Source organism: Aplidium turbinatum, chromosome 18 (genome assembly GCF_918807975.1).
Source record: "Aplidium turbinatum chromosome 18, kaAplTurb1.1, whole genome shotgun sequence".
In the NCBI taxonomy this organism is placed as follows: domain Eukaryota; kingdom Metazoa; phylum Chordata; class Ascidiacea; order Aplousobranchia; family Polyclinidae; genus Aplidium; species Aplidium turbinatum.
In genome coordinates this window covers 4,859,580-4,878,614 of record NC_137489.1, presented here as the reverse complement: position 1 = coordinate 4,878,614, position 19,035 = coordinate 4,859,580, and the positions used below count along the sequence as shown (strand labels likewise).

The 19,035-nt window shown below is 40.0% G+C and overlaps 1 protein-coding gene across 1 annotated transcript in view; it reads right to left on the bottom strand.

Annotated features, from left to right (window-relative positions):
• Positions 1–3,086: 3,086 nt before the first annotated feature.
• LOC145787100 (multidrug resistance-associated protein 1-like) overlaps positions 3,087–19,035 on the bottom strand; it is a 26,854-nt gene continuing 10,905 nt past the window's right edge. Inside the window, exons 12-30 of the mRNA XM_082598823.1 lie at positions 16,109–16,207; positions 15,699–15,782; positions 14,880–14,979; positions 14,411–14,495; positions 13,871–14,009; positions 13,533–13,653; positions 12,855–12,944; positions 12,273–12,423; positions 11,721–11,880; positions 11,265–11,355; positions 10,067–10,175; positions 9,357–9,483; positions 8,668–8,769; positions 8,039–8,182; positions 7,186–7,344; positions 6,328–6,494; positions 5,531–5,645; positions 5,076–5,155; positions 3,087–4,708 (exon numbers count right to left, since the gene is read on the bottom strand). Of these exons, the coding sequence (XP_082454949.1) occupies positions 4,600–4,708; positions 5,076–5,155; positions 5,531–5,645; positions 6,328–6,494; positions 7,186–7,344; positions 8,039–8,182; positions 8,668–8,769; positions 9,357–9,483; positions 10,067–10,175; positions 11,265–11,355; positions 11,721–11,880; positions 12,273–12,423; positions 12,855–12,944; positions 13,533–13,653; positions 13,871–14,009; positions 14,411–14,495; positions 14,880–14,979; positions 15,699–15,782; positions 16,109–16,207 (2,232 nt within the window). The 3' untranslated portion in view covers positions 3,087–4,599. The remainder of the gene's footprint in view (positions 4,709–5,075; positions 5,156–5,530; positions 5,646–6,327; positions 6,495–7,185; positions 7,345–8,038; positions 8,183–8,667; positions 8,770–9,356; positions 9,484–10,066; positions 10,176–11,264; positions 11,356–11,720; positions 11,881–12,272; positions 12,424–12,854; positions 12,945–13,532; positions 13,654–13,870; positions 14,010–14,410; positions 14,496–14,879; positions 14,980–15,698; positions 15,783–16,108; positions 16,208–19,035) is intronic.

Below are 19,035 nucleotides of genomic sequence, written 5' to 3'. Positions count from 1 at the left end.
TAGTGGTAGGTTCTCTCCAGGACATTGGTAAACGTGGGAAGTATCAACTTGGGAGGGTGCATGAGGTAGTTCCACAAATTAGAAAAGGGAAGCCTGTGGTTCGTAGAGCTAAAGTTGCCGTCTGCAACTATGATGAGAGTACGGGGAAAGTGAAAGTAGACTGTGTGTTGAGGGATATTTCGTGCCTCGCCCCGTAAAGAACACCTAAGTGTTAGGGTTTGAGCCTGGTTTTGTCTGCGGTGGCCGACACTTGTCTGAGCCCAGAACAGTCGGTTATTATCGCAACCATGGTATATAGCGTCATTTTGCGTGTACCTAATACCTATGGTACCAATTTCATGTATCGTCGTGTTTATTCTTATTGCTGTTCATTCTTTGCATGCCCTTTATATTTGCGTATTAATTTAAACATGAGTGATTCAAACAATTTGTGTATCATGTGTTTTTATTCATTGGCTCACAATTGTCGTCAATTCTTTTTTAGTTATGCCATGTCAGACTGTCATAACTAGGGGCCGCTATGTTCCAGACGGTGTTCGCCTGGTCAAACGTCATGTAGAAACCGTTCGGGTCTACTGAATATTACGTCATGGAAATTCCTAAAACATGAGCCAAAATTGCACCATCGTCCGTAAGACTCGTGTCAAACCTGTTTAAACCTGTTTCAGTTGAATCCTGTTTGGACATGAAATGCTGCGTCACGAACTGCTGGCGTGCCTTTGAGTTATCACAAATTTTTCTGATTCATTCTTGAAGTTGTTTGTTGGAAGTCGGTCGCACATTTAACTGGTTTATTTGGTGCTTGCTAGCTGGACAAATTCTCCGTCTTTTATCCAAGTAATCTGTATCGTAGTGACAGTTTTAGAGGTGTAAGGCGTTGCATTTCGATTTCGATAGCCGCGGGCTAATTTTACAGGAATACACTTTTGAAAAGACGTTTCGAAAGAGTGTTTATTTTTCGGTCACCTACATGCAGACGAACGGATTCGGGAATCTTATGTTACAATTTTCCCACGAAGAGATTATGGTTTACCGCTGTGACCACTCTTCGAGCTCCATTAGTGGTCCGTCCATGGATTGGTCTTCAGCACTTTTCATCAAAAGTTCTGCGGCTTGTAGGCTACAAATGGGTGTCTCTATTTTAGTCCGCTTAGGTCTCAGGGTTGCCCGCTTACAAACTCGTAGAGACGAGCGGAGCAAGTGGTTAGGAATCACAGCGTGGCGAGAAAAAGACAGGATGGCTTCTTTGCAACGAAGTTCAGCTGGTTGGATGCCTGTGAAGACAGGGAGATTGTCCTATAGCGCAGGTCGCAAACATCCAGTTACGATACGCAAGGCGTCATATGATATGGTAGTGGCCACGGCGACTCCAAACAGGTGCAGAGTATGAACTAGCAAAATGGTGGCAATGCGCAGGGTGTCAACTCCACCTCCCCAGCCAGAGCCGACTAGTCGCTTTTGCAAAGCTGTGCGCGTTGTGATCACAGTCAATCATTTGTTAAAATAATACATCGCTTTATCGCATGACTTAGGCTACTTGTATACTTTGGACAAGTTTTTGTCTGCAATGACATTGCAATATAGGCCTCATCATCATCATTAAGTTCCTTCCTCTCGTCGAGGGTTGGAGGCAATGAGACGCCAAGTTTCTCTGTTTTGAGCTTTTTCTTTTGCAGTTTTGTAGTTAAGTCCTGACCAGTCTTCAATATCATTAGTCCAAATTCTTGGTGGTCTGCCCCTATTTCGTTTGCCGTTCATTTTTCCTTCTAGTAGTTGTGTTTGAATAGAATTATTGCGAATCATGTGGCCAAAATATTTCAATTTTCTTGATTTAATTGTTTGTAGAACTTCCATGTTGGTTTGTATTCTGGATAGTACATCTTTGTTTGTGATTTTATCCTTCCATGAAATTTTAAGCACCGGTAATGGAATAGAATTAAAGGTAGGCTATTTTATTTGACAAGCATTTGCTGCAAGATTTTAATGATATTTTGGGTTTGTCATGGTACAGTTGTAAGACAGTGCTTTTTGAACATAGATTAAACGATAAAAAAACTCAAAGCATGAGGATAAACTACAAGATCTGATCTAGGTCTATTGCTTACAAGCTAGATTGGAATGTTTTGAAAATGCCTTGCCTTTATGAAAAACCTTTCATGTTCACTTAATCAGTGGCCCGTATTCAGGCTTTGAACTTTTTGCAAAACACTTATCACTTACTGAAATTAAACTCTTAGAATTGGAAGATTCGGGTAATGAAAACACCTCATGAAAGCCATTGAGTTTTGGAAACTTTCAGAAGTAAATATTCCGACCCTCAGAAAAGCAGCACACAACGTTTTTCGACGTAGTTGTAAATGTGGTATTCAGTCATAGGATATGTAAAATGTTGTGAAAGGATTTCAAAAATAGTAGAGAATCTAGAAATAACTTGGGTTGGGGCACTTAATCTCCAAAAAAGTAAATTTTTTTAGAGAAATTTAATCGTAGGCTAGCAAACTTGAAACCAGAAGAAGCAACCAGATGGTAGGTCTGGTCTTCAGAAAATTTTGTTTGTTTTATTATCTTTATCCTGCATTGCAGGAAAGCGGACTTGAGCGCTATGCATCGGTGTACGCCTTCCGACGTACACCTGACCCACGCTGCAGCCGACGGCAATGTCTGTTTCCGGTTGTCTACTCTACTTATGACTGAAATTTGGTACTACCCATTACTCGAAATCGATCACTCAGTAGAGGCAATTATCGTAAAGTTTCTTGCCCAGAGAAACAACAGCAAGTGCGGGTGGCTGGAGTCGAACATGCAGGCTCTCGACTGCGAGCCCAACGCGCTAACCACTCGGCCACTGCTGCATTGTTTTAGCTTCTGTTGGGCTTTTGTGACTGTTGGTCTTTGGTGTATTGTTCAAAACGCCCACCTTGTATTTACCCAGATTTATCAAACTAAAACTAAGTTTCTGTAAGAGTTGGAGTTAACTAAATTGAAGTTGTTTAAACAAACCGAAGTTTTACTCTTCTCCATCACGGATATTCAATAAGAATTAGTCTTGAAACAGTCGCTTGCAGTAATAATAATAAGATTTTGAAATACAACAATTGTTTTATTGCATGAAACACAGCAATGATTGAACCATACTTCTAGCGCACAAGCAAAATACGTAAGCTACATCCAGCAATGTGTTTGTTTACAAGTGCACGCAGTAGAGCACCAAGTATACAATACGCAGTAACTTATAGGTAGCCTACTGTCAAATAAGCTATAGCATTGAGTACTTTTCATTTATTCAGTATGCAATTAAAAAAAAAATTGTCTAATTCGTCTCAGTCGATTAGTTTATCTCCTTATTGCCATAAACAATTAAACATCGTGCGCAGTTAAAACGTCACTTGATTTCTACGTTGCCTCTTCAAGTTCTTGCGGTATTCAAACGATGATTGCTTGCTGCAGCATTGAGACTCATGGGGCACCAAAAGCAATAGCTGGTTATCCAATTGAAGTCTTAGTGAAAACTCTCTCTACGACAGCCCACAAGACAAAGCATGAGGCGCGTTCTAAAACTGCCTTCAGAGTGACGGCAGAAAATGTTGCAAAAGTTTCTATATTTAATAGTTCAAACTGGAGATGCAATTTTTGCGTTTTATTTCAGATTGCCATAGAGAAGTTAAGAAAAATCAATCTTAAACAAAAAATGTTAGATCACTAATTAAATTGTTGCTGACAACAAAATCGTATGGTGGGCTGAACATGCTGAAGAGTAAACGTAAGAAATTACTAAAATTGACAAAAGTGTACGGTAGGAGTTGCTTAAATATCATATGAACGCCATTTTATCGCTTTTACTTATCTCTCTACATGAGAATAAGACGTATTTGGTCGACCTATATGACGCAGCATAACGATTACGTCAATAAGTGTTCATTGCTTTCCACGTACTGCACATTATTCATACATAACCAGTGGAGGATCCAGGGGGAGGGGCGACCCCCCTAATTATTTACGGTACATTTGCAAGGGTTAGATTGTTGAAATTGTCGCTGACAAAGGCACAAACCGGTCGCACTATATTATCGCACCCAAGCCAGACAGCAAAATCCGTCATTTTTACATTGATGGATTTTGCTCTCTGGGAATAGCCTCTTTAATTTGACACAGGGGTCTTGGACTTTCAGGTTTGAGCCTCGTACTGAGGTGTTAAGATTTAAAGGGTGAAATGCAAGTCTCTGGCAGAGAATATGTTTCTATAAATTTTTTACACAACTGAGTTTAGCTAGTCCAATTTCGGACAAACGAGGTGTGAGTATATTGTGGAGTGGAAAAATAAATGATTTTTGGACGTGAAGAAGTGCAGGTTCGCATGAGTAGTATTGATGGCAAAAAAATCTATACGCATCGGCGGCTCATTTAAAGAAAACACAGCATGTAACTAACTTTATTTTGCTAATTTCTCAGCACCATTGATTTCAACAGTGTAAGTGTACCACAGTTTTGAATAGAACTAATCTTCGTTAAAAAATATTTTTTAACGAGTCAGATTAAAAACATTGCACTGAGCATGCACAAAACACAGCAACCTTCCGTCACTTATCAATGCTTAACATATCAGGCCAACCCAACGTCCTTGGCCATTTCAAAGAATATTCCTCTGGCTTCAATCAGGCTCGACGGGCTATCAAACTCCACAATACTGCCATTGTCAAGAACTAGAATTCTGAAAATAAATCAAAGCTGTAAAGTTTAATTCAAAACTCTTGTGGACATGTGTAGGCCTACTATGTAGCACTCCAAAGCGTGGTAAAAAGGTTCAACATATAAGTTATACGGTGTAGTTGTATGGCAGATCCACATAAAATGTAGCACGACCAGGCATGGTACAAGGAAAAAGACGCAGAGGTCGACTAAGATTAACATATTTAAACAGCTGAATCAATGGGCCACGAACATCAATGATTCTATAGGAATTCCAAACGACAGAGAAGTTTGGAAGACCACGATCGCCAACGTCGGTATCAGAGCAGGCACCTGATCATCAATTAAAGTAATAATTCATAAAAATTGAAAACGTTTTACATCACAACCTTGTGCTTTCCATGATCGTATTGAGTCGGTGGGCGATGGTGCAAATTGTGCAGTCACTGAATTCGGTTCGAATTGTCGCCTACGGAATGAAATAGATAACGCAAGGTGGGAAAGAAGACGCCAGAAAAAACAAACAAATACTCTCTTGTCACACCGATGTTGTTTCACTAAAAGCAATCACTTAAGAGCTCGAGCTTCTAAAATTACAAGTAAAAATACTGTTTTTGAAAAAAAAAACGAGGTTCAAGTTAACGAAGGCCACGTATTGAACGGGTTGGTATGACAAACCAAATAAACCCGTTTGCAAAATAGACTATTACACGGGAAGATCCTTTGACGGTTAAACTGTACAGTTTAGCATTAATTAAAAAGTTTTAAAAATGTGACTTAACTACAAAATAGTTCTTAAAGTTAGTTTTTCAATCGGAGAAAGGTGACATCAGCAAAGTCCAACCTGGATGAGTTCGTCTGTCTCCATGTCTACAGCAGCAGTAGCTTCGTCCAGTACCAGGATTTTGGACTTCCTCAGAAGAGCACGAGCCAAACATACAAGCTGACGTTGCCCGACACTAGAATCAACGAATCTTATGGTACAATTTCATTAGCCTGCATTGTAGCCTAATAGAAAGTATAGTAGCGATAGTTGTAGAGTGTAGACTCTGTAACTATCGGGCATTCGAAGGCAAAACGGAAACAAAACAAATGCCGATTGTGAAGATAAAGCTTTATTCATTCACCGGCATCCCGTGGTTGAACTAATTCACAGACAACAACAATTCAACAACTGAAAACTTCACTCTGCCAATCTCAGTGACCGGGCTGCAACTTTCCAAAAGGTACCATTAAAAAATCACCTTTGAAGTTTGTTTGGTAATTACAGAAGAAAAAAGAGCAATAGCAGTGGTGGGAACCAAACTCACGTCAATGGTATGACTACCACAGCCCTAACCCTCTGCGCCAAGTCAGCCGATGGCAAACCGACGACTTAATTTAGCTACTATTTGTGTTTTTCTTTTGTTGCTCAAAGGGTTTTTAATGGTACCTTTTGGAAAGTTGCGACCGGGCTTGCGACAATGACAGAGCCATCACATCAATCTTTGATGAATACTTTAGACGCGGCCTTTTGATGTTTCAAACAAATGAAATTTTGTAGAAAAGTATGAAAATGTACGACCTCCGTTGCACCGAGATAGCAAAGAAACTGTGTACGCTACAAAATAACAAAATGTTGTTTCTTGAGCGGTGACTAACCTCATGTTGTTTCCTCCTTCCTTCACTTCGTAGTCGAGCTGAGCAGGAAGAGATTGGACGAACGATTTGAGATGCGAATGCTCCAATGCATCCCACAATGCTTGCTCGGTATGAAGACCGAACGGATCAAGATTGATCCGAAGAGAACCAGAAAACATAAGTGGATCCTAAAAAAGCACTTATGTTGCATTAAATCAAATATAGTTATTACTATCTGAAGCCTTTACAAATTGTTTCACCTAACGGATCATCAGAAGGCCTTATTCAAATGTTGCATTATGTGTAAAAAGCAAGAGCTCAGGCGGACATTTTAAGAAGCAGAGCCATGTTATCCTTGGTAATAAAATGAAAAAAATTTCCAAAGCAGAACTTTTGAGAAAAAGAAAATGACATGACGATAATACGCATCACTTGATGATGAAACTTCCGTTTAAAGATCCAACAAACGAGTCTCCTACAAGTCAGCAGTTGTAAAGTGAGCAGGCGACTACTGAGCAAGTGACAGCTGAACTAGCAACATTTCAGTAAGCGGCTGAAATTGGTAAATGATGAAACTGAGCAAGCCGAAACTTGACATGTCACAGTCAGTAAAACGAGTTTGACAAGCGATGACCAAGCACGTCCGACTTGAGAGTAAATTTCATTTGCTGACTTGGCAGTAGCTGAAATGTACTTGCTGAGTTGTCGCATGCCGAGTGGTCGGAAGACCCAACAAACAGTTTTCACGAAAAAAGAGATTGCGTGGTAATTTGTAGTGTTGCATCATATACAATCGATTCGAATAGCAAGATAGGCTGATGAACAAAATCAACTGATGAACCAGATCAAGATAGATTCTTGATGGCAACCTCAACTGACCTGTGGAATTATGGAAAGCTTTGATCTCAAATCTTGCAAACCAATCTTGGAAATATCCTCCCCATCAATTGTGATGGATCCAGAGGATGATTCGATGATGCGGAATAAAGCCAAAGTCAACGAGGACTTTCCAGCTCCGGTGCGTCCCACAATCCCAATCTAAACATGTCAAGAATTTTGTCAAGAACATGAACTTATCAAAAACTGAGGAGCCTAAAATATAGACACGAACCTTAATGCTAAATCTAAAAAGTAAGCCTATCTACATTTTAGGCTCATAACTTTTTGATTAAATTCATCAGGAATTTCAATGTCGGCTGCATTGCCGAGTGGTGAGAGCCCTGGAACGGCAATCGAAAGAGCGCCGGTTCGACACCGCTCAAGAGCATGCTGCTGTGTCTTTGGCAGGACACTCAAAGGCATGCCTGAAGGTGGACATGAAGATTGGCTTCCTTGCCTTCCCGTCCACTTAATCTAAATCTTCAATAACCGGCCTGGATACGACAAACAAAAAAGGTATTCCAACAATTTTGTTCCTAACATGACCTATTCTTGAGTCGGAGATCCAAGTTCCTAGTGGTCTGTTAAAATAACATGAGGCCATATTCAAGCTTTTTTATGTCACTCCTCAAAATAACGTCAACTATGACGTTTGTTAACAACATACTGTATACACGTTGGACGCCAGGTTACGCATTTTCACGAAGAAGGTTGTAAAAATTGAACAGCACTTCAACAGGTGTTCCTACTATAAGTTTCAGATTTATTAAACCATGAGATATGAAAGAGTTGGAGAGCTTCTGATGAGGGAATAGTAAGAAGAGATAGGATGGTAGCAAAAATGTATATTTACCTTTTCTTTCCCCTTGATGTCAAAAGAAATATCTTTGATAACTAGATCGAGATCTTTTCTGTACTTTGTACTAAACCTCTCAAACTTTATATTGCCGGTAGAGGGCCACTTCTTGTCAGGGCGGCGCGATTGCAACAAAGGAGCCTGAAATATGAAAAGGATAAGCCTTGATTGTATGAAGATCTCTTGGCCAGTCCAAGATGGCAGATAACATTAACACTCTTGGACAACCCTGACATTTCTGTTACATCCCGGCCTTTTCGGTTTGTATCAACTAGGTACAATATTATTTTTTTAAAGAGCGGAAGAGAGCTACTTTTTCAGCTCCACGTCAGTGACGTAAGCAAAGAATTATGGACACGTACCAAGAAGCTTCCACATCATTTTGCCGTGTAAGTCACCCATACCTCGTACACTGTTTGAAACGCTGTAACTTGTACTATACAGATTGTAATCTGTGGTTTATCTGCGCCACTCCCGAAGATGTTTCCTGGTTGCACAGGAACACCCGACGTTTGTGCAGCTTAGTCTGGGCACTGCCCAGTGGGCAGCTATCAAACTAAATGCTTTGAAAAAATAAAACTAAATGCAAAAAAAATGACAAATTTATTCAAGCTCAAACTACAAACCTCTTGTGCCAGATGGGTGTATTCACACACTCGTTCCACGGCGACAATATTTGCTTCAAGGTTGCTGGCCTCTTCAACAACCCAATTCAAAACTTTTGTGATCTTGAAAACACATAAATTTGTTACAAGACAAATTATATTGAAACTGTGAGGAGCAAAACCTTTTGCCCAAGTAGTTGATCTAACAAGATGTGCAACAAAACGGTAAAATGAAGTCGTCGTAACGGTAATTGCGCTTGCCCTGTGCCACTAAAGCAAATATCACAACGCACTATCGCGCCTCAGTTGGGCAATATTTCACAAAATTTTCATTTTGTGACATATTTCACGTACATCAGCTGTCTCCAAATGAACAAAATTAGAAAAATAACCTGACTTCACATTAATTTAACAACTGTACAAATATTCAACAATTTTAGTCAATAAACAAAAAAAATGTTATATTTCTTAGTAATAAAACAACCCGCCGAAGATACTTTGTTTTGTTTGTCTATGGTTTAACAAAGCAAACTCTCTACCAGAGCTTTAGTCAATAAAATCATGATGATAATCTAACAAAAGCGCACATCTCATATTCCAGTGCTCCACTACTTTATCAAACCAGGCTGGATATATTTGTTTTTAGTAACGGAAGTATAGGGTTTGACTTCGTTTTTGGAGCAATTCACACAAATAATAACGATGCTTACGTCAGCAGAGAAGGACACGGATAAGCCAACCAGACCTGGCTCTATGGAGCCTCTTGCAGCGACAGCGAACACAGCAGCTGACAAAATAATGCAGGTGCCCAACAGGTTTATGCGGGTGATGAGCCATCTGAAAAAAAGGTCTTTAAAAATCGGTCGTTGTTGTAATAGCTTGGAAAAGGAATGCTCTGCTGGTTGCTGCCAATAACCAAGACATTTAGTTCACACGAAGCCAGCGCGTGCGTAGAGAACTAACTTAAAGTACAGTCCATTAATATTATTTGCTGCAAGGAGGGATTTTAAGACGTACAAGCTGCTACTTCAATACGATTGTGCAGCATCCACTGGTCGATCATCTTTGGTAAAGCGAAGGTTAATAGGCTTCGTTCTCCAACCTTAATCATTGATTAAGTTGCAGTCATGCCCGAAAGACAGATAACTTTTAAGTCAGGAATACTAAATGACAATACAAAGCAATACGGTAGATGATTTCCAATATATTTTGCAAATCCTTTTCTACCACCAAGATCAAGCAACTTATAAATAAATCTCTTGGTCTACAGGAGCTTTTGAGGCACCTCCTACAATCTACAGCACATATACAACTTTCCAAGTAACTTCAAATAGAGCATAGAAAACGTCACTTAAGATTTCGTCGCGGCAACAAGGGCTCATTACACTGGCGGATGGAGTCTGCTGTTTCATACTGGTACCTGTTCGATATTGTCTTCGGGTACAACGCCATTTGATTGATCTCAATTTTAAACTCGTTCTGGCGTATAAAATTTTGTTGCAGAGAGTAAGCTCGAATGCTGCTCGCCCCTGCGATACAAGAAAGCAATATTATCGGTTGTCGCATAATAATCCAGTTGGTGAAAGTTATTATTTTTACATCGTTACAACGTCGGTAGACGTGTGAATTGGGGTCAAGTAAATGCGATTGCGCATGGACGCTACAAGATGCAACCGACCCAACTGTCGATTGTGTGACCAAGCGGTGAAAACGCTTGTACGACGTTCGAAAGGACGTTGGTTCGACACCGCTCCAGAGCACACAGCTGTGCCTCGGTAAGACACTTAAAGGCGTGCCAAAATTATTAAATGCTTCCTGATGTGTCACATGTCTTCGTCGTGTGAGCCTCTAAAGCCGAGGGTCTACCCGTTTACCACCCCAGATTCACGATGTTTCCGGACTACACTGGAAGGCTACTAGAGAGCAGCCAGTCTTTGGTTTCATCATCCCAGACGCGCGGACCTTCCACTCCGTTAGGTGGTTTGAACATGGTACAGTTATTGATGATGTGGTCTACGGTCTGTTCCTCGGCACCACATTCACAGGAGAAGGAAGAGCCCATTCCCCATTGGTGCATGGTTAAGCGGAAAAGCCCGACAGCGTACGAAGACGGTTGACGCGCACCCATGCCTGTCTTTGTAGTGTCGGGCCGATGGGGCGTGTGTCGGCGTCGGAGATGAACGAATGGAGTCTGGTGGTACTTGAGTTGAATTCAGAATTCCCATTTATGGTCTGCCCGGTTAGCCGCAGAGATGCCTCGTCCATCAGCTTTGTTGACCAAAAGTTCAGCGGCTGGCACGAATGGGTGTCTTGATTTCAGTCGACGGGAGTGCTCGTTTGAAAAAGCAGAGACCTTGGGAGTGAAGAAGACGGTTGGGCTCCAATGCCCGTCAACCGAGTGGCTTTTTCATGACGAAGCTCAGCGGGTTGGATGCCAGCAAGAATGGTGAGATTGTCCAATGATGTGGGACGCAGGCATCCGGTCATTGTGCGCAGGGCGCTGTTTATGGCAGTGATCGCAGTGTACTGTTCTGTGTCTCATATACGTGTCATATGTGATCGTAGTGTACTGTACTGTATGTTGTCGCAATGGGCCCTAAATGAAACATGCTTATTACCTGTCACAGATTCGCTGAAATGAGAATAGATGGGAGAGCGACTGGCCGACTCGACGCGTTTCAGTTGACGAGATGTTCGTACGTAGAATCTCTGATGACAGAATGACGAAACAAACAATGTGAAAAATATTAATTCCTACTAAAGCACATTCTAGACCTGTCCAGAAAGTAATGAGCGATAACTCATCAGTCTCAACTGTGTGCCGTAGTAGTAGTTTTCTCTGCAGCTTGTCTTTTAAGAACCACGCATAACTCAAATAGCGGCCACTAATATATTTGACATTACTCAGCCATAAAAGAAAAAATTAGCTTCCAGCAAACCAAGTTATTCTTTTTACGTAATTTTCTTGTGTCCTGTCTAGCTTTGCGATCATTGGTGTGTGTGAAACCACATATCTACTTAGTAGCAGTTAATACACAAATTAATTCTCTTCAAATAAAATGAATACAACCAACCTGTAGCAAATAGTAGATCACAAATATAGGAACCGTGGCAGCCAAGGATAGTGGCGTGCTGTAGGTGATGAAGAACATCACAGCTAAGACATAACTTGCATCCTGAAGGATGTACTCCAGATCCAAGCGGATGTGCTCCTCGATCAGGTTCAGATCAAGACTGAGGAGGAAAGTAGGAAAGTATAAGTTACATGATTTTAAAACGTTATAGCTGCAAGTGCAACTGCAATTCATTGAAAGGACAATAAAAAAAACGTCATTTCGTGTAAAATTCGGTGAAAACAACGTGAAAAAATCCATCTCTGATGACAAGCTCCAGAATTAAACTGCGGCTTCGACATATGAAAAACCTTCTCCTTGCCACATACTGTACGTCATCTTCCCATGACAGTCGATGTACGTAAGCAGAAACCTCGTTCGTGTGAATTTAAAACAACGGACATCTTCAATGAATTGTCAAAAACTTATCAAAGAAGGCTTTATAATGGCAAGAAACAAAGATATAAGTTGCATGCAAACAATTGAATTTGTGACAAAGGTCCACCGACCTACCTAAATCTGTTGATGATTCGGCCAAGAGGGGTCGTATCGAAAAAAGACATCGGGGCGCGAAACACCCTGGCCAACATGACGTCATGAAATGAGGCCGCCGCCCCTACAGTCCCAAAAGCCAACGTGATAGAGGCAAGAAATACCAGAAGAACTGCAAAAAGTTGGAATGATGAAACAAATTAATCGCTAGATGATTTTTTAACTATGAATGCCAGCACCAGTCTCATACCTCGATAATGTAAGAATTGTAAGCGGCCCATGTAGTTTAGAGTCATATTTCGAAATACAAGGCCGAACGTAATCTCAAGATCAAAATTTTTGAACAATACAAACCAACAAATGCAAGCCGGCCTGTAAGGCTGTAAGGGTATCAATTAAATCTTCAAAATTGCAGTAAACGACCAAGCCCGACCAAAGTCTGAGGCTAAAGTCTAAATTCAAGGGTACAGGTTCTAACGCATAGATGGCGGATGGAAAAAATTACCACATGATTTCAAATGAGTAAAAAGCCATGGTTTGTAAAACATTGACTAAAAACCTGACAGTTCACGTATTTGTGAACTACAATAACGAATTCCTTACCTTGACAAAATCCCAATGCCCCGTACACCGCCAACCTGATCTCAGTCCCGTTCTGGGTGCCATTCGCACTCGCAGCATCGTTGGACCATTCTGGAAAGTTCAAATTACATTCAGTATTGTGCATAAGTACGAGCCAACGTTGTTTAAACCTACATCAAAGTTAAAGAAAATGAACATGAATGTCCGAAAGGAAATTGATTTGATCGAAGTAAATTCTTCACTGAGAAGTTTAACTGGAAACAAAACCACGGCAAATGATGTTTTTGCTAAAAATAAAAACGAAAGTGTATTCAAAATTGTAACACATTGATCCCTAATAGAAAATATTTACGACAAAAGGCAGCCATTTTTAATGCGTCAATTGCGCACGTTTTAAGCTCACGATGAAGTTGGTTGGTTTCGAAACGGAGCAAAGAAATTTTGGGTCAAGACGAAATGTCTACGCCAAGAAGTGAACCACAAAGGCAAGGCGGAAAGTTGATACAGAGTTGCAGCACCACAAGATGATATACTGTGCACTCATATCAGTCAGCAAAATACGTCATTTAATCCGTCAAAAATGTAAAAAAGAAGAATTTTTTATTCTGGGATTTGACCGGTTGAATGGGTAGGAAAAATTTGCAGTAAAAGACAAAAAAAACAACAACAGAACTTGCGCCAACTGTTCATCAACTCTACCTGAGAGCCATATATTGGAGCAAATGATGCCAACAGTCTGCAGGACGGAAAGAAGCAAGATGGCTGTCATCATTATGAAGCCGACTGCTTTGACGTAAGCTCGTACAACCGACCAGTGAATCTAGTCCAAGCAAAGAAATGAAAACCAAACAGGATTTATTTCATCGCATTCAAAAATATGCCTGATTGCTAAAGATCTAAAAGTTGAAAGACAAGAAAGCTCTTGTAGCTTCACACAACGTCGAATAAACCATTTTGACGAGTTCTTTAAGTTGATGCTAGTTAGGTAATTCACTCTAGGTCAAGTTTAATGAAAACGTTCTTTCAAAATTAATTACATTTCCTGTCTGCACTTCTTCCTCCTCAATGAGCTTGCTTGCGTCAGTCTGGGGAGGAGGATCTAGAGGAGGTTGTTCCGTTTGGTTCTTCGTGGATGGAGCTTTGTTTGTAGGTGCCGATGACTTGCTCATGCTCAATCTGGATTGCAAACATTGGGTTGAAAATTCAAAAGTAAGTCAGCTCTCATCGTTCACCTTTCCTTTGCGTTATTAGTGGTGCGATACCGACGAGTCTAACTTCATGGGCGAAACACGTTGTGTATCGCTGTCAATTCTTGCTACAATCGGCTGCCGAGAAACATATGAAATGGAGTAGTAGTTGCATCATTGGAGGAAAAGGCAGGAGTTTTTCTGATATTTTATTTTCGATTTGCCAAGCCAACTGCCAAATAAAGCTAAAGCATTGTTGTGCTACTCAGGACTGTGCTTGTGGCGTAACAAAGTGTTGACGAAAACACTTCCTAGCACAACTGTGTTCTAGTATCAACGACTGCCCCCTCGAAACCAAGTAAACAGCAAAATACAAACTATGAAAATTACGTTGGGGATAAAGGACAAGGTTCTCCTGGAGACAACTTTTTAAAATCCGCTTCTTCAAGAGTGTCTTCGCTGAAGACCGACTTATCTGAAAACACAAAGGAACCGTAATATACCAAGTGAGGATACAAGATGTGTTTCGATAGCATTCAATGTGTGTCATGAACAGAGCCTATAAAAAGGGACATCCCAGCAGTTACGCCATTCCGCGTTGATTTTTATAATCGGTTTCAACTGAGTTTTGTAAGTTTGAGAAGCGTCAATTGGGCTTTGAGAAAAATGAACATCCTTTTACAGAGAAAATTATTTCTCTTGAAAGGCGTACAGCAGTTCACAACAAGATGACTTCGAATTACAATATAATTTTTTTTAAATAGAATTGGAAATCCAAGATCAAGTTCACTTCCCCACATTTGTACGTTGCGATTGCGTTCACTTTCGTTGAATCAACGTAACTCACTACAAAGCTAACCTGTTGCGTCAACAACCGAGTCTTCATCTTTATGAGCGTACACTTTTAGAAAGTCTGAAAATGCTCCAGAATTTTCCAACAGCTCCTTGTAAGTTCCAATCTGAATGGAAAAGAATGCATAGAACAAGAAGGCAAGTTTGCTCAAGCGTTGCGGAAGAGCAAAGGCATCTTCTAGAACAGGGGTCACCAAACTTTTTTTCTCTGAGGGCCGGATTGCTGCGAGATTAACAGCTGCGGGCCGGATGCAAATTGCGAAAAAGATATACAACTATTGAGAATCTCCATTGACTTGAATAGAGCACAATAAATAACAAAGTTAGCGGTGGAATAGCAAAGTTGTGATGAAACTTGAAAGGTTACTGGAAAAGTTACTACAGGGCATCGTGCTCTTGAAAAAACATTACATCTTTCCAAATTTGGCCTAGTCTGTCCCCATTTGTGGTGGCCTAATGATAAACAGCAACGTCAGTCCTTTACAAAAAGTTTGGGAACTTTTTTCCTTAACAGTTGTAGTGCAGCTGTTATTTCCGCAGCACGTGGCGGGCCGGATGAAATCAGTTTGCGAGCCGGTTCCGGCCCGCGGGCCGTAGTTTGGTGACCCCTGTTCTAGAACATCAAAACAACTTTGTAAGTAATGTAGGCACAAGTTGATATCCAACGTTTTATTGAAAGTTTATTTATTTTCAATCTATAGCTTTTGCGAAACCTTCGGAATAACAATCGGCTTCAGCATTTTTTCATTTGGGCAGACGAGAGGAGCGAGAACCTTTCCCAATCTGCCCAAATGAAAACTGCTGAATTCGACCGGCTCTGGCTTACCTCCGTGATGCGTCCTTTGACCAACACAATGATTTGATCTGCATGGGGAAGGTATGTGAGGCCATGCGTCACCAGAATCCTGGTCTGTTGGGGGACAAAACACTTTGTGATGAAACAGTAACGAACACTCAAAGTGTCGAAATTTTAAATAGAATAGTAATAGAAACAGACCAACGTCTATAACTGTGTTGTAAAACACAGCATGGAACACTTCGTCTTGTAAATATATTCCATAATCCAGCCTTCATTTAGTGACATTAAATTGCTAAAACGACAAATCGACGGACATCATTTAGCATAACATTTCATCACTGGCCATAACTTCATGGAATTCAATGCTTGTGCGTTTTTTTAGTCTGCATAATTCATTACCAAATAGCACCTTTCCCAAAACGACATATGGGTCTAACCTTCGACTTCAGACAGCCATTTGATCCTAGCACTTTTTCAAATATCTTCCGTCCAACATGCGAGTCTACAGAACTAAGGGGGTCATCAAAGAAATAAATCTGAAATGCAAGAATCACGGTCAGAGTTCTGTCATAGGTCCGAACAAAAATTTAACTTTCGGACCATTTCGTGATTAATTTTCGGACCACTTCGTGTTTAAAATGAAGCTTCGGTTCTGGTTATTGCATAAGCAAAGAGCATCTATGAAACTGGTGCAGACTAAGCAAACTTATAAAGTTGGCAATAAACGTTATATAACCATCAACATACACAGTACAGCACACGTATTTTCTACTGAATGAAGAACTTGTGTAAAAACTTGCTGCCCCACTAATAACAGTATCACAACTTACTTGAGACAGAGTGAAACTGTCGGTAATAAAAGCTAGGTATCATCCTTGACATCAGGAGGTAACCTAGTAGCCTTTAGTCACCAGAAGAACGCAAGTCACTTTATTTAACAACTTACCTAGTTAACTCAAGCTGTGTTTGTTTCTACGTGTAAAGCATGTGCCTTCAATGCAATGCTGCAAGAACGTCAGAATTCGTGTTAAAACAGTGTCTAAGTAATCATTAGGGTGCGGCTGATGCCCCGTAAAATTTAAAACTTGATTGTAGCAACCCTAACTTTTTTTGGAGGTGAGGCTTGGTCTACAAAGCTTAAATATGAAGTTTCAGCAAAATTGAATAAGGTCTAGGGGGTCCAGATTGCAATCAAACTTTTATAGGATTATCGATTTTCCCAAATTTCAATTTTGACATTAAATTGAGTGATTTATGTTTAAAAAAACAATTTGAGTGATTTTTGTATATTCATTGCTCATGTGATACCAGCTAATTTTTTGTAAATTATTGCAAATTATAGTTTTTATGCTGTGAACAGAAGCTTAGGTTTCACTTAGAACAAGTGTGTCAATTTAGGGGTAATTTTGCATACTTTGTGCAATGGAATTTCTTAAATTTTTGCAGAATTTTGGCAAAACGTTCTAAGTTTAGGCAAAATCTGTGAAGCATACTTTGCAAAAAGTTTCAAAAATGGTGTCTTCGGATTGCAAATTCTTTGAATGAATACCCTGTTCAGAACATACCATAACTGACACTAGAAATCCAGTGTTTTATACTTTTAATGCCGTTTACCACAGCGCTGTGTAGGCTTTAACCATAATAAATTTAATATAAACACTCCTTTATTGCTTTTGAGTTAAACTTTAGATATTACGAAGTGACATTCTAACATTTGTGTTTCAGTACTCTATGATACATAATTACATATCATTTCACCACAGGTTTTCACCTTAAAAAGAATTATTTCACCCACATGGTGCCTACACGCAGCCTAAAGTAAGGGGCGACCTATATCTTCTTGAAGTTGTATACAAGCACCAGTTTTAATGCCCTGTATTACAGCTTGTTGTGTCAAAATCAAGAGATGTAACAAAATCTTTGCAATTCCAATCTTCAAGCAACTGCATGGTAACTTTGGACACAAGTGCTCCAGCTGTTTCTGTTGAATGGGTTGGAATTATTGGAACACCCAACAATTTAATGCCACCGATGCCAGATATCAAAACTCGGAGATTTTCATCTTGCTTCTACTTGCTGGTTAAAGTCTCCAGAAGCTTTCCATCCTAATGTACAGCACCAACAGCAGGTGGTGACCATGCGGAGAGAATTTTTTATGAGGTATATTGCGCTGTTTCAACTCTGTGTCTGTGTGACTGAGATGGATGGAGATTTAGCTTCAAAGCATCTCCAGAACAGGCTTGAACCATAGAATGGAGAGTAAGAGATAAGGCAGTTGGTGTAATGCTGTTTCTGATTGCTGCAGAGACTAATCCTGGAGATTTCATTATGACATGAGGAATGAACATGGCTGTTCCTGTTTTTGATCTTCTTTCATGAGAGTGTTTTTCCTCTACCTCACAAATCATTGAATATATGCATGGCTCGTTGTCCACGTCATCCTCATCCTCAGCTTCTAAATGAATAGCATTATTTATGCCATTAACTCGGGTCTCCTCCTTTGCTACTCGTCTATCTTGTTGTTGTGGCCTGGTACTGATCTTTTTTACTTTTGCTTCTAACACTTTATCTTTTCCAGCCATACTTGCTTCCCGGTTGCCTTGTATACTGATAAGGAATAGCATGTCTTCTTCATTGCTATTTTTTTCATTACATTGCGTGGCCAGAAAGGAAAGGTTTTGCTAAGCTTTTTCTGAAATTTTTGTATATTTTTAGTGGTTTGCCTTTGTCTCTCTTAATCTTCATTTGAAATTCTTGAAATGTTGTGCATAAGAAGACATAGCCTAGCAAACTTTTTTTCGATTAAATAGCCTACCAACTGAATACAAACTACACGTATTGATTCTGGACTGCATTCTGCAATTGATAAATATGATTCTATGCATGTTTCACCACAAAGCATACTAAATGTCTAAGGTAATTCACCATTCCTAAGTTGTCACAATTAAAATGGTTAGGAGCCTTGTCTTGATATAGGAGAAGTGCTCTGTGACGACTCCTTACATTTAACCTTATTCTGCACCTGGGAACAATGCCTTAGAAATGATCTGCACTTACTAGACTGAAACTGGAGGTATTTGACTGAGCTAAACAGTGGTAAGTCATTTTGAAGGTATTATGACATCACATAGGCATGTTTTCACTTTTAGCGATTCTCAAGGTAAAGCTGACAATAGTGACCAGGAAGATTTCAGTCACTCACATTTAATAAAAGTTGTGTATTGTGCTGGCTAATAGTAATACACAGACTATGTTGTTCTACTGCTTAATACTTGCATTCTCCAGCAATTACATATCAAGCATATTTTGCAATAGGTTGTCACGTAACTTCTCAAATTAGTGTTTGGCTGTCTGCTTGCAAAAC